General features: G+C 43.5%; 1 protein-coding gene across 1 annotated transcript in view; it reads left to right on the top strand.

Annotated features, from left to right (window-relative positions):
* The window catches only part of UBE2E1 (ubiquitin conjugating enzyme E2 E1), a 45544-nt gene extending 29987 nt beyond the window's left edge, over nucleotides 1-15557 (top strand). Inside the window, exons 3-5 of the mRNA XM_066584570.1 lie at nucleotides 1140-1272; nucleotides 11473-11620; nucleotides 14800-15557. Coding sequence (XP_066440667.1) covers nucleotides 1140-1272; nucleotides 11473-11620; nucleotides 14800-14897 — 379 coding nt within the window. The 3' untranslated portion in view covers nucleotides 14898-15557. The remainder of the gene's footprint in view (nucleotides 1-1139; nucleotides 1273-11472; nucleotides 11621-14799) is intronic.

Below are 15557 nucleotides of genomic sequence, written 5' to 3'. Positions count from 1 at the left end.
CTATTTTGCCGTATAATCTGCACGGACCGCCTCCATTGATGTCAACAGACGCTGTCCGACTTGTTAACATTGCGTATGGGCGATGGGTACATGAAGTGATGGCAGGCGTATTTAATGAAAAATGTTTCACGGACCAATACCGCGCTCGCCTGTGTGAAATTAGCCTTAGTGCTTCTACCCACTAGCGTTTTTTTTTAACGCTGTGATATCGCTGCATTATTGTACTGCGGGTGACCACGGAGGCTGGCCGTTGGTTACGCACAGTAAAGAGGTTGCTTTTTAAATATTTGTTTTTCCCATTCTGTCGCTAGGCAATGACGCGGGTACCCGTGATTTACCCGCAATGTCAATTCCACTGATTTAGAGTCCGCAGCAAAAATAGAGCATGCTGCGATTTTTTTTTTATTTTTATTTTTTTATTTATTTTTTTTCCCTCCACTCGCGGAAATCGCAATTCATTTCTGCAAGTAAGAAGGAAAAAGTGAGTTTACATAGCATGCTTTGGAAGGTATTTGCTGCGCATCCACCGTCCGGACGCCGACCGTGGATTTCACAGTAAGAATCGGGTCGTGTGAAGCCGGCCTTATGTTTTAGCCTCTTGTATGTGTACAGCTCCTGATTGATTACTGATAGCAGCACGTGATCGGATCATAAGAGCTCTACAGGGGAGAGCTGCTGGGTGGTGATCCCACATCTGAAATAAGGGTTAGAAAATGTTATACAAAACCAGTTATAATATAGCTTTATTCCTTATCACATGGCCAATTATACTAAAAGGAAATCCCAGGCAATGCCTTTAATATGATAATGGTGTGTTATAATAATAAGAAAATAAACAAAGAGTTCTATCCACTAAGCAAACCTTTTAAATTGTGCTTTACTATAATATACTGTAATGTAAATTGGTCCTCTTGTAGGGGAACAAAAGGAGACCCCTGGAGGATTAGATCTTAGTAGCTTTCAGAATTGTGCATGTACCTCTAGATAAGAATGGGCCAGACAGAACTGGAAGTGAATACCAATATTTCTAGAGTTGTGTAATTGCATCTAGATATGCCAATTAAGTTGCATTTCCAATTGAATGCATTATTATGTGCAGATACTTATATATGTATGTATTTATCTTATTTCCCATCCAGTGCTGGTCCAAAAGGAGACAATATCTATGAATGGCGCTCTACTATCCTGGGTCCTCCCGGCTCGGTCTATGAAGGGGGGGTATTTTTCCTGGATATTACCTTCACTCCTGAATACCCCTTTAAACCTCCAAAGGTATGTGGCTTATCCCCAAGTATAGTGTCACTGCTATACCTGTAATACTACGCTAGGGTCAAATTCACATCTGCTGTGCATTTGTGTATGACGCCCGTATGCTCTCCGCATTACCCTTTTTACATCTGTATTCCATACGTTTTTCACATCTTCTTGTGAAACTGGCTCAGATTTCTTTTTTTTTTTTTCTTTCTGCGTCTTAACAGAATTGTGAAGCACATACAATACACAGCCTGCTTCCGTGTGCTAGCCATTTTTTTGCGTCGCCATTTACTTGAATGGGTGAATTTCATCCACAAATTGGGCCAGAATAGAATAGTGCTTGCTGTGTTTTTATCTTTTATATTTATTTTTTACATGGACCATGATGGAAAAAAAAAGCAGGTGTGTAAATTGAATTGACACGAGCTTGGATTCAGCAGTCTAAAGGCCCATTTACATGCAACGATTATCGCTCAAAATTCGTTCAAACGATGTCTTTTGAGCAATAATTGTTGTCTGTAAATGCTACCATCATTAGCTTTTCGTCCGAACAATGATTTTTAGCTCAGCATAAAAACCATCGTTCGGCTGGCCAGCTAACAGCAGGGACCTCACGCTGTGATTCTCCATGGCAGCACTGATACAATTGTTTTCAGCTGCTGTCCTGCGGGAGAGCAATGTAGCTGTATGCAGATATCTGCATACAGCAAAGGGAGCCTCATTTACATGCAAATGAAGCTGATAAACTACTAATGGGCATTAGTGCTAATTAGTAGTTTGTGCAAAATGTCAAACTGTCATTCAAGCTATCTTTTGAACAAAGTTTGAGCGATCATCTTTGCGTGTAAATGGGGCCTAACGCCGCTTTCGTTTCTGCTCTATCTTATGAGAGATTACACTTTTCCCATACCCCCAGACCTGAGAACAGGCGTAATGGAGGACTAGGTGTTTTTCTTTCTCTACAACACACTTTCTAGATAATCCTAAACCCTCCATGACAGTCTCTGGATCTAAGCTTCCCCACTTCTTATCTTAAAATATTCCACCTCTCATCCTTATTATAAATCATCATTAGTTGTTCGGTGGGCGTCTGCCAATCAGGATCCCCGCTGATCGCATAATCCACTGTTGGTGCTGACTTCACTGGATTTAGATAGCACTGTAAACATTAGAGCAACCAAAGATGGATCTGCAGGTACTTCTCTCATTGAGTTCAATGGGAACTTTGCCTGCAGTACCAAACCAGGCCACAGTAATACAAACAGCACTATCGGCAGACAGACCCACACTCCAACACTCTAGACACAGGCTGCTGCAACCTTAACACATGCTTCAAACATGTTTCCTTCAGTGAGGCTTTAGTACTCCTGAACATTTGTGGAGAAAATCACAGATGTCAGCAGATTTCTTCCATTACAAGTTCAGGTTTAGAACTTACAACTTTGCCCTTCACTACACCAAGCAATCCTATTTCACCATTGTTATCTCTTCACTATCCCTAAAAATGAGGGCTGACACCCACTGGCGATATTTTCTTTCTTGCGCTGCGAGAGCACGTGAAAACTCTCGCCTTGCAGCGCAAGAAAGACGCCAAAATAAGACCGGGATGTCGCCAGTCTTCTCAATGGGGCCAGCGGCAGCAGCGCTAGCCCCATTGAAAAGATATGGAGAATACCGCAGACTTCTGTCACAACTGTGGCAGAAGTGCAGCATGCTATCCCATTGCTTTCAATGGGATCGACGCTGCTGCCAGTCTCATTGAAAGCAGTGGTTTGTAGCTAACCCCCGCAGTATGATTTTCGGGGAAGGGCTTGAAATATAAGCCCTTCCCTGAAAAGCATCAATAAGTGGTAAAAATTGTTTTTTTTTAATTACTCACCTCTCCGCCGCTCAGACATGTCCTCCAGCTGGCTCTCCGACACTGCTGTCCAGCACTTTCATCAGGCGGGGATTTAAAAATCCCCGCCTCCTGAAAGGACTGGGCTAATTGGCTGAGCGCTCAGCCAATAGCAGCTAGTGCTTAGCTATTGGCAGAGTGCTCAGCCAATTACAGATAGTGCTTAGCTCTTCATTCATGAATAGCTAAGATAGTGCTATGCATTAATAAATAGCTAAGCACTATCCGTAATTGACTGAGCGCTCAGCCACTCAGCACAGTCCTTTCAGGAGGCGGGGATTTTTAAATCCCCACCTGCTGAAAGTGCTGGACAGCAGTGTCGGGGAGTCAGCCAGAGGACGCGTCTGAGCGGCGGAGAGGTGAGTAATTTTTTTAAAAAATTTTTTACCACTTATTGATGCTTTTCAGGGAAGGGCTTATATTTCAAGCCCTTCCCCGAAAATCATACTGCAGGGTTTGCTACAAACCACTGCTTTCAATGGGACCGGCAGCAGCGCCGATCCCATTGAAAGCAATGGGATAGCATGCTGCACTTCTGCCACAGCTGTCACAGATATTATCCATATCTTTTCAATGGGGCTAGCACTGCTGCCGCTGGCCCCATTGACAAGACTGGCAATATCCTGGCGGGATCCCGTTTTTTTTTCTCGCACTGCGCTGCAAGAGTTTTCACTTACTATCGCAGCACAGTGTAGAAAAAAACACCAGTGGGTGTCTGCCCTGATTCTGATATTTTCACTCCCTCCTTAGGGCTAAAGCGCATCCCCCTATGCCATGTGTCAGTGCTGAAGACCTGATAATTTACAGTGGGTCCAGAAAGTCTTTAAATCCTTTAACCCCTTAAGGACGCGGCCCTTTTTTTTCTTCCATTTTCGTTTTTTCCTCCCCCCTTTTAAAAAATTGTAACTCTTTTATTCATCCACTGCCGTCGCTGTATGAGGGCTTGTTTTTTGCGGGACGAGTTGTGTTTTTCAATTATGCTATTTAATGTACCATATAATGTACTGAAAAACTTTTAAAAAATTCTAAGTGGAGTAAAATAGAAAAAAAATACAAATTCCACCATCTTTGGGTGCGTCTTGTTTCTACAGTGTACATACTGCAACAAAAATGACCTGATAACTTTATTCTGTGGGTCAGTACAACTACTACAATACCAAATTTATAGTTTTGTGGGGGTTTTTGCTGTACTACTTTTATTTTTTTTCAAAGATATTTAATATATTTTAGTAATTTTTTTACTCATTTTTTGCAGGACGGGGTAACCAAAAAAGCTCAATTCTGCTATTCTTTATTTTTAATTTTTCTGACTCTGTTCACCATGCGGGGTAAATAATGGGTTACTTTGATAGATCGGACCTTTACAGATTCAGCGATACCAAATATGCATTTTTGTTTTATTATTTAGATTTTTTAATTATAAAAATGGCAAAAGCTGGGTTTTCCAATACTTTATTACCTTTTATTTTTTTAATAATTAGTAAAACTTTTTTAAACTTCTTTTTACTTTTTTTTTTAAAGTCCTTATAGGGGACGTGAACGTGCAATGCTTTGATCACTCCTGCAGTATGATGTAATGCCATAGCATTACATTATAATACAATCATTCTATCAAGTCATGCCTCAGGCACTCTGCAATGGCAGCCCTGTGTAAGACACAGACGGCCCCCGCATTGTATGGAGCAGGATCGTCCTGAGATCTCCGTCCATGCAAGCCCTGAACCTGCAGGATGTGACTGTACACCCTGCAGCATTAGGAGGTTCATGTTTGTTACATTTTGTTATGTCGTGGCCTTGGGCACATTTCTAAAGGACATTCACGTTTTTCCCAATCATTCTGCACTCAATACCCCATAATGACGAAGTGCAACAGAATGTTAGAAATCTTTGTACATTTTTAAAAAATAAAAAAACTAACATTTTGCAATTCCAGAGTATTCACACCCTGCACTCAGCACTTAATTGAAGCACCTTTGGCAGCGATTACAGCCTCCAGTCTTGGGTATGATACCACAAGTTTTGCACACCTGGATTTGGGCATTTTCTGCCATTCTTCTCTGCAGATCTGCTAAGGCTGTCAGGTCTCTCCAGAGATGTACGATTGGGTTCCAGTCAGGGCTCTGGCTAGGCCACTCACATTCCCAGAGTTGTCCCTAAGCCCCTCCTGTGTTGTCTTGGCGGTGTGTTTAGGGTCATTGTCTTGTTGGGCAGAAGGTTCTCCTTCCAATCTGAGGTTGCTTGCACTCTGGATCAGCGTTTCATTAAGAACATACTTTTCTCCATTCAGCTTTCCATCCACCCTAACTGGTCTCCCTGTCCCACAGCATGATGTTGCCACCACCAGGCTTCACTGTAGGGATGGGATTGGACAGGTGATGAGTGGCGCCTGGTTTCCTCCAGACGTAACACTGACAATGGAGGCCAAAACGTTCAGTCTTGGTTTCATCAGGCCAGAGAATCTTGTTTCTCACAATCTCAGAGTCCTTTAAGTAGCTTTTGGCAAACTCCTGGTGGGCTTTTATGTGTCTCTTGCAGAGGAAAATTGAATGACAGCACTCGCCCATTCATGAATTTGTGAATGAGTGAGTGCTGCCTCTGATTGGCAGCCTGCTGAATACTACTTAGAGCAGTGCAGGGAGAAGAGCCGGCTGGACGCGGCTGAGCCCCGGCAGCTGCAGAGAGGTGAGTATACGTTTTTTAAATTTTTACACATTTTTTAGGATGGTTTTCAGGGAAGATCTTTTATTTTAAGCCCTTCCCCGAAAATTAATACACCGCTGGCCGGCAGCCCATTGCTTTCAATGGAGCCGGCTGTATTGCCGGCTCTATTGAATTCAATGGGAGAACATCGCGCTCCTCTGTGACAGCTGTGGCAGAGGATAGCGGGCAGCGCTCTTTTTGAGCATCAAAACGCCCGTGTGACCGAGCCCTTTTGTGCGGATAAACGCTGCTAGCAGCGTTTTTTCCGCCGTGACGCTGGCTTCGGTTATGCGCACAAAAAATAGTGCGACAAATGGCCCGTGTAACTGAGCCCTGAGTCTGGCCATAGGCTGTGTTCGCATTATTATGGCTCTCTGTGATATCCCGAATCCTTTTTGCCTTTTCCCCACTCATAACAGATCCATCAGGCTTTGTCATTCTAGCTATCAAACAGAAACCAAAACCCAATAGTAAAGAAGTAACGCACATGTGAAGAGTCTTCATTGCATGTTCATTGCAAGCATTGTTAAAAACTATCAGACTGCATCAGTAAATCCTAATAAACGTCTTCTATAGAAATATGTAGATAAACCATTTAAAGTTGTGCAATAGATAAGAGAAGTGACAGTTGGGTATCTTAGTGGACCGTTGGGTATCTTAGCGGACCGTTGGGTATCTTAGCGGACCGTTGGGTATCTTAGCGGACCGTTGGGTATCTTAGCGGACCGTTGGGTATCTTAGCGGACCGTTGGGTATCTTAGCGGACCGTTGGGTATCTTAGCGGACCATTGGGTATCTTAGAAGATGTAGCTTTGATGCCTTCAATGCAAAACATTGCCTTCTGTGCTACTGAAATGGACCCGAAAGTGTAAAGGACAAATGCTGGATTTTTAGAAGAGGAGTTTACTCTGGATTATATAACACCGCCAGTAAATAACTTGGCTGTTATAGGTTGGTAGTGGTATATCAGTAGTATCCCTGGTGGTAGAGTAGATAATGGTTAGTATCTCCTGAGGTGATGAAGGGGTTAGTAATAAACTGTAAAGTAATATCCCTGTAGTCTGGGAAAGGGGGGTCAAGATCAACAAAATACTGTTTCCCTTTACATCACAACTACATAGTATAATTGTGGCCGGCTGTAGCCGCCCCTGGTGGGAGCGCACTTCATAGCTCACTGAACTCCTTGTCCAGATGGTGGCCGAAATGTTTAGTATTGGCCATCAAAATAAGATAAACAGCCTGGGGGATTTTCAGCGACTTAATATCTATAGCCTATCCTTAGTAAAGGCCATCAGTATGTGATGGATTAGGGTCTGACTCCTGGCATGCCTGCCGATCAGCTGATTGAGGGGGCTGTGGTGCTTGGGTTATGCTTAAAAATAAGTGCCACTAAAGCTGTGGCTTCAAAAAACTGTGTATCATAATACAAATAGCATAAACCCCATTGATTGACATCGGGTTGCTTAGACGTATGTATTTCAGAACTCGCAGCATGTCCTAATTTAGCCTGTATTTACAGACCAAAATCTCCCATTAAAGTCTATGGGATCGTGTAAAAACACAGCAGATATGCGGTTGCATGTGTATTAACTGGGTTTTTATGCATGTTGGCGGAAGACATTGTACTGATGATTTCTTGAGCTTGAAGAAGACCTCACTGGTGGAAACGTTGCCTGTTTTATCTTGAAACATGGAGCAATAAAGCCTTTTTTAGTTTAAGTTACACCGCTGGTGCTGCCGCTTCTTCATTTTGTGGTGGCGGGAGACGGTGACACCAATTGGGCCTTCTGGCACGGATCCACACATGGAATTTGCCCTGTCAACGGGCAAAATCTGCGTGCGGAATTCAGACTCAGAAAATCCAAAAGTCACTTTGATGTGGAAACGTTCATCAGAATTGCGCACACGGATAATGCTCATTGGCTGGGCCAAAAATCTGCAGATTCCGATGTGGCTTGTTAGGCGAGGGTGTGTTCACATGGCCGATACACTTTAGAATTAGCTTGTAAAACCACAGCAGAAATCTGCCCTATTCTGCTGTGATTTCTTCCTTGGATCCACATGCAGATTTAGTCCTGTCCATGGGCGGAATACCCAACGCATTTTCGAGAGGATCCACACGCAGATCTGACATGTCGCTTCTTTCCACGGAAGCACGTGATAAATTCCACATGTCGTTTCTGCCTATTAACGGGACTACATCCACAGGCGGATTCGTGGGGCTGTCTACCACTACAGGTGAGTTGTGCGGCAGAAGCCACCCTGTGAACATACCCTTCGCACTTGAAATAAAAATTGAATGATTGTCGAGTGGCGCGAGAGCGAGGAAAAACGCAGAATTCTAAAAAAAAAACAATAATTTTCAATCGTTTCATTCCCATTTACGATTTTTTTACTCATTTGATGTGGCTTTAAAAATAAATCACAGCGTGTCCTATCTGTGCGGTTTGCAATATTTTTTTTTCTTATTTATTTTTGCCCATGTTTTTCTACAGAGCCCCTTTTTAACGCAACGCACGAACTTGCGATTTTTGTGCAATGTGTTTTTAACATTCGAAACTCCTATAACCTGGGACACATGGAAATCACGTGAAAAAATCACGGGCGGCAGCGATAAGATGTGCAATTTTTTACAATAAAAAGCATCGCTGCTGCTCAAAAATGAGGTAAAAAAGAAGGTCCATAGGGAAACACGGGAGATTTTTAAAAAGAACGCGGAATGCAGAAAGATAGGGCATGACGCAATTTTTTTTTTCACTCCACATCGCATGAGTGAAAACATCACAAATGTGAAGGAAACCATTGAAAATCATTGGTTTCATAATTCTGTGTTCTCAATTGCGCATCGCTAAAAAAACCTGCAATTTTCTCGCAAGTGTGAAGGCGCCCTTCAGGTGTATGCTGCCAGGACATGAATATACAAATTGGATCAGGCGAGGAGTTAATGCGGTGTGCGTCGGGATAATGATCGGGTGATACTGGCCTGTAATACATGTGCGGAGATGCGGGATTGTTGTAGGTTTATTATCCACATAATCTACTGTAATAGGAAGCGGCTGTGTCCAGTCCCCTCCCACAACCGTGTATATATATATATATATATATATATATATATATATATATATATAGTGACTAGTGAAGCAGATCCTGTTACACTGAAGCTGTTACACTGATTTATGTCTGTGGAATTGTATTCTTTAATAGAAAAAAAATCACTTAGCAGTTTAATGACTTGGAAGCTGTTTGGAGCCGCGTAGTACATGTATACACAGGAGGAAACGGGCAAAACATTGTATATAACCTCCAGTTTGTTAAAGGGGACCTGCCCCAGTTTGGACTGGACAAACCAATGGCAGCTGGAGAACAAACCTTTAGCATTCCAAAGCTTTCCTTGCCTCTGAGGCCGTCTTACCTTGTAAAATTGCCATCTCCTAATTCCTTTAACGGCGGCACACGCAGTCTTTATCATCTGGAGTCGTTCCAATAGCCGCCCATTCTCATTGAGTGACATGGATGATGTTCCCTACGTCACCCACAGACTGTCTGAGTCTCGCACAACCACAGGCTGGTACATGCGCAGAAGAAACAGTCAGTTCTACGCACAGTAGGACTAAACTGCGTCCGTGGTTTGCGAAACCTCACACATCCCTCATAGAGAGAGAGGCCAGCTATTGGTGCGCACTGCGGGGAACGTTCCTCGCCGCCCATCGGACCATACGTACTGGATCAGCGTACAGCGTGGGAATTTTTAAAAGTCTGTATTACAAGATACAATAACATTAGACACTGTAACAAGAAAACCTTGGAATGCTATTTTTTTTTTTTGTTTAGCCGCCATTAGTGTTTACGGCTCCAAACCAGTGATGGGTTCTTTTTTTAATTTGCAGCATTTATAGTATATGACTGATATGGTACGCAGTAATTTAGTAACTATTTCCTCAGCTTAGTCCTAGTTCTACCATTTCTTGGGCCCTTTAAAAGGATTATCGCCAGAAGACAACCCCTGTACTTATGTATGTGGGTGTCCTAGAGGGCGGTCTTGCACTCAAATTGCAGGGCGGTGAATAGAGTTGAGCGAACGTACTCTGCCGAGCTTGATGCTCGTTCGAGTATTAGCGTACTCGATGGTGCTCGTTACTCAAGCGAGCATCATGTCGTTTTCGACCCTGCCCCAGTTTTGGACCCTCCCCGCCGCTGATGTGTCAGATTTGACCCCTCCCCGCTGCGCACGTTAATGGTAGTTTGAGAGAGACAGAATGAAAGAATAACGAGGACCCGAGCCTTTTGGTGCTCGCCCATCTCTAGTGCTGAACAGTTCTTGTTTTAGCTGGGGGCTTACTGAAGGCTTTTCCATCATAGTACTCCTATGGAACAATACCTTGTAATACAGAAGTATTGCAGTGTGTTTTACAAGCAATCACTTGTTGAAGTCCGCTGGCCTAAAAAAAACATAGAGGCAGTAAAAAAAAATCATTTAAATATTAAAACAAATATTAAACGTTGAACAAACACTTTCCACAAAATAGGGGATTACTTTGATGTGTGGCGGTCGGGTAATTGGGACCCCCTACACCATTCGTTTCAATGATTTTACTGGAGATTGCCAAGCGCTCATACTCTACAAGCGCTATCATTAAACTGAATGGAATGATGATGTGCATCCGTGTCCTCTGCTCTACCATGGAGGGACCATTGGGAGGGATTGTGGGGGTCCCAGTTGTCAGACCCCACAATCATAAAGTTACCTAGATATTGTTCAGACAGTCACTGAAGTGTACGAATATTGTTTGTTTGCTTTTACGTAAAGCGATGATTGTTCATTAATTGTTTGCCGAGATATCAAAGTTGTTCGCAAGTTGTTCAGATACGGACAACTTTGACTTTTGGTCAATAAGCTGAACCAAAACGATTAGTGACTTACCGCTCGTCACCCTGTTTTTTAGTGTAAACATGATGGTTTGAATTCTCTCTTTAAAGCGATCGTTCCGCCATTAGTCGCCCCATGTAAAGGTAGTTTACACAGCACTATCGGTGGAAAAATGGAAAAGTTATGGGTCACAGAGCATGGCGAGAAAAGCATGTTTTATTAACGAATACTTTAAAAAAACTGTAAATTTGGGGTCCCGATAATCGTATTGACTCATAGAGTAAAGCTACCGTGTCACTCTTACTGTATTATGAACAGCGAAAGAAAAAAAATGTTATAATTGCAGTGTAAAGTCTTTCAATATATTGGCACATTTAAATTGTGCCATTAAACAATATAAGGCATGCCAAAGAACAAGTACGGCTAAATCATTGGAAAAATAAAGCTGATTCTTTTTTTTAAAGTGGGGAGGTAAAAATAAAAGTGACAAAATGAAAAATCTCTAGTCCTGAAAGAGTTAAATTGCAACCAGTGAAGTTATTACCTGCATTTCTTACGATTTACCACAAGAGGCCGCCAAAAGGCCAGTGCAGCTTTTATCTTCCCAACGAGCCGTGGAATCCTTGATTTTCGATGTGTGCGCTAAACCTTCCTTGTCAATGTGCTTCATTCATCTTTAGGTTTACAGAAAATACATGTTTGGAAAGTCTGTGTTTATATTTTTACCCATCAAATGATCTTTAATATTTTGTAGGTGACATTTCGGACGCGAATCTACCACTGCAACATTAACAGCCAAGGTGTCATCTGCCTCGATATCTTGAAAGACAACTGGAGCCCGGCACTAACCATTTCTAAAGTCCTCCTCTCCATCTGCTCGCTGCTCACAGACTGCAACCCTGGTAGGCATCTTCTGACCGCACCGTGGTACACAGATTTAGGATATGCAGAATGTTGTTATTACTTTGAAAGATTCATAAAGTTGTTATTTTCAGAAACTATAAGATCCGCATGCAACCGTTTTTTGTTGCCTCTACCTATTTGGCCCAGTATTAATTTATTGACGTGCCGATCAGAATGAAGATGAGGTGTTGTATCTGAAGCGGAGACCTCACCCATCTCTGGAACCTATGAGCAATAATTCTAACTCACGTATTTTGGGACCAGAGATCCCTAGAAGTTGAGCTGAACTGCAGGACATCCATGTGTTTAGCCCTTATATGCACTACAGTGGTCTAAAGCTGGCCATAATGAGGATCAAACATTAACCCTTTGCAATCAATTTTGGATTCAGGGTTTCCTAGGGGGCTTTCTTTTTCTTCCATTATACAATGGCACCATCTGCTGGCTAGAGCCGGTACTGTGGTATGGGATATGCTGCAAAGGCCCTCCGACAACAGAGAGGCCAGGAATCTACAGTAAGAATACCCTGCCGGACGTCTTCCGATATCAGTATTGTACAGCCTTAAATCAGAATGTTTTTAGACGTCAGACAGTGGATTGGAAAGGGTTAATATTTGCACTAGATACCTCCATTGTTATGGCCCATTTACATGTAACGATTATCGCTCAAAATTAGTTCAAACGAACGAATGTGAGCGATTATCGTTACATATAAATGCAAAACCAATTGCTCAGTATTCGGTTCGTTGTCGTTATTGCTGACTTTGTCAGCATAATAACTATCGCTGGATCGTTGGCTTCTTGTTATGTGTAAATGCTCTCCGCTTTACATGGGAGGTGAAGCGCTGAGCGAGAAGCCCACGATCTGAAGAGAAGTCTTTCTGTGTAAACACTCTACACAAGCGCTAACGACCTTACCAGTGACGTCTGCGCTCATGCAGTTGTTTAAATGGCTGTCGGCCCGTGTAAAAGGGCCATTACTGGGGCTGCAGTTACTTGGGGAACCGGCCCTAATAATGTGATTGTGCTGCCCAAGAGCCAGCAGTTCTGACAGGTGACCGATAATGCAGGGATCCCGAATTTACAAGGACTCAGTCGTGCTGCTTCTATAGTGCCCACTGGGGCACATTTATCTATGACTGGCGGTTTACACACCGATCTTAAATAAGTGATGGTGAAGTAAGATGCTCAATTGTGTTAAGTGGGGCAAACTTCTTAATGCATCGTGGGCTAGCCGTGTGCGTCATACTGAAATCTGTGCCAGCGTAGACCAATTTCTTGTGGAAATTGTACCCTGTTGTACCGCCTCTAGCTTGGATACAAGATGTGATGCGGGCGGGCATGGTGGCTCTAGTACCCTGTTGTACCGCCTCTAGCTTGGATACAAGATGTGATGCGGGTGGGCATGGAGGCTCTAGTACCCTATTGTACCGCCTCTAGCTTGTATACAAGATGTGATGCGGGTGGGCATGGAGGCTCTAGTACTCTGTTGTACCCTGCGCCTAGATTTTGCAAACATGCAAGCTGTCATCCCAGATGGCCCCATACATGTTCTATTGGGGATAAATCTGGTGACCGGGCAGCCACAGAAGTGTGACAATGTTGTGGAGACATTCCAGACTAATCCTAGTTTTGTCGCTCACAACACCACTGCAAATGGCAGTACATGTAATTGGTGCCGTGGGACCAAATGTCCTGGAAATGGTTCTGACAGACACAGGGCCCTTTAAAGATGGCGCCAACTGTCTCTGCATGGCGGAATACGAAACAGTCGGAGGTGCTCATGCTTATAGAAAGGATTGTCTGACTGGTGATCTGTTGAGGGTGTCTTGAGCTCGGTTGGCTTGTGTAGCCTTACACATCCAATGGTCCCAACACCCCCTAGCAGTCTGGACAGAACGGCCTGGGGGGACAATTCATCGATACGACCATCCAGCTTCTCACATCCCAATAATGCGCCCCTCTCAGACTCTGGTAACGGGGTGACATCTCTTCTTTGTGTCGTAGAGGCGTCTAGTGGTCAACAAGCTCTACACAAGCGGTAGAAGAGGTCACTACACACAAGGAGCCTCCGAGAGCCTCTTATAGGCCAAGGGAGGAACCACTTTTAGGGCTCATGCCCACGAACAACGCGGAATACGCCTACGGATTTACACCGCGAGAGTACCGCAATTAAAAACAAAAAAGTGCCTGCAAGTGATCGCAAATTTCTGCGGTCTCCATTAATGCTATATTAATGGAGACCTTCCGCTACGTAAATCCGCGGAAAATAGAACATGCTTTTTTTTTTTCCCCCGCTCTTAGAAATCCACGGTAGAATTCTGCACGTGAGCATTGGCAGGAAGAAAACTATTAGGTTCAATAGAACCTAACAGCTGCGGAATTCTCACACGGATTTCCGCCGCAGTACAGATACGTCCGTAGGCATTCACCGTAAGGTCCTCAAGTGACAAGACTGTTCATCTAATCGAGCCACAACTCAAATTGTATATCTGCCTGAGATGTAACTGCACGCCGAGGTACTTAGATTTTTTTTTTTACAAAGAGTGTAAGGCCTCCTGCCCAAGGCCGACATTTCACAGCGTTACCTGCGGCGATAATCTGCACGTGGGTAACGCAGTGAACGCTTTCCATAGGATAACTATAGAAAGCGCAGCCCGATGTACATGTCTAAAAATTACGGCTTGCCGCGATTCTCTGTGACTAAACTATCATTATATTGTTATCACGATGACAAAGTGCTCCATGGTAGGTGGTAAAAGTGACTGATGGACGCCTTACTGCTGAAGCCCCAACGGATCTTGAGAACGGGGGTCCCATCTCTCTATTTTCTCATCAATGTGTGGTCACTCCTCCCACCTGCAGTAGGGTCAGAATGAATGGAGTTATGGCCACGGCTGCCACTCTATTCATTTCTAATCGGGTTGACAGAAATAGTCGAGCGCCTGTACTTCACTGTATCCAACAGCCCACTGAAAATGATTGGAGCAGCGCCATGCATGCTCGGTCATCACCCCATTCAACCTCCTCCTCACTGGTGCAGAGAACGGGGGAGACTGGACCCCTTGTTTTCTGGATGGTGGGGGTCCTGTGGATACGTTATAAGTTCATCTTGGTCCAACTCTTTAAAACCTCTGTATCCTCCATGTGTAACACAAACTCTTCTCCTCTCTTGCAGCTGATCCTCTCGTTGGAAGTATCGCCACTCAGTACATGACCAACAGAGCCGAGCATGACAGAATGGCCCGACAGTGGACCAAGAGATACGCTACATAGATATCCCGACACCCCGCTGAGTCTGCGATGGAGAGAGCTGCTTGTTATCTAGGCAATGGAGGGTGGGAGTCCGCAAAGAATAGGTTATTTCTATAACAGATTTTATTCAGTCTTTTTATTTCCAGAGAATTTTGTTATTGTAACTTAAGGTATCTTTCTGCAGTTATTGACTGGAGCGAGACAAGACCGACCTAAACCTGTAATGTTACCTTGTAAGGAACACAAAGAAACCGAAAGTCCTCCCCCCCACCCCCCCCCATTTTTGTTCTATGACTCGTAAGCGATCGAAGCTATTTGATTTTGTACAGTTACACTGCTTATACAGTAAATGTCTGTGTTACGTTTTGTTGAAGGGTTGAATGAGTCGTTTGTGTACGAGAGATGAGCCGCAGCGTGTGTGTGTGTAACCTAACCAAGTCTCCACCATGCTTTGAGGAACTGGTTATATCCGTATTATGGAACCATCTTACACTTTATAGCTTCCTTTATATTCTTCCTTTTTGTATATCGGTAAACTCAGCTGAGAGAGACGGAATCTGTAGTGAAATACCTTAAGCTGTCTAAATGTAAAAGTGAATAAGAATTACTCCGTGGATTGGTTATATGTTGTAGGCTAAAGAAGTCTGCATTTGTTACTGTGCTAATAAAAGTGGAAAATTA

The sequence above is a fragment of the Eleutherodactylus coqui genome, chromosome 12 (assembly GCF_035609145.1).
Source record: "Eleutherodactylus coqui strain aEleCoq1 chromosome 12, aEleCoq1.hap1, whole genome shotgun sequence".
In the NCBI taxonomy this organism is placed as follows: domain Eukaryota; kingdom Metazoa; phylum Chordata; class Amphibia; order Anura; family Eleutherodactylidae; genus Eleutherodactylus; species Eleutherodactylus coqui.
Note: the sequence above shows the minus strand (reverse complement) of the source record. Positions and strands in the feature narration are given on the sequence as shown.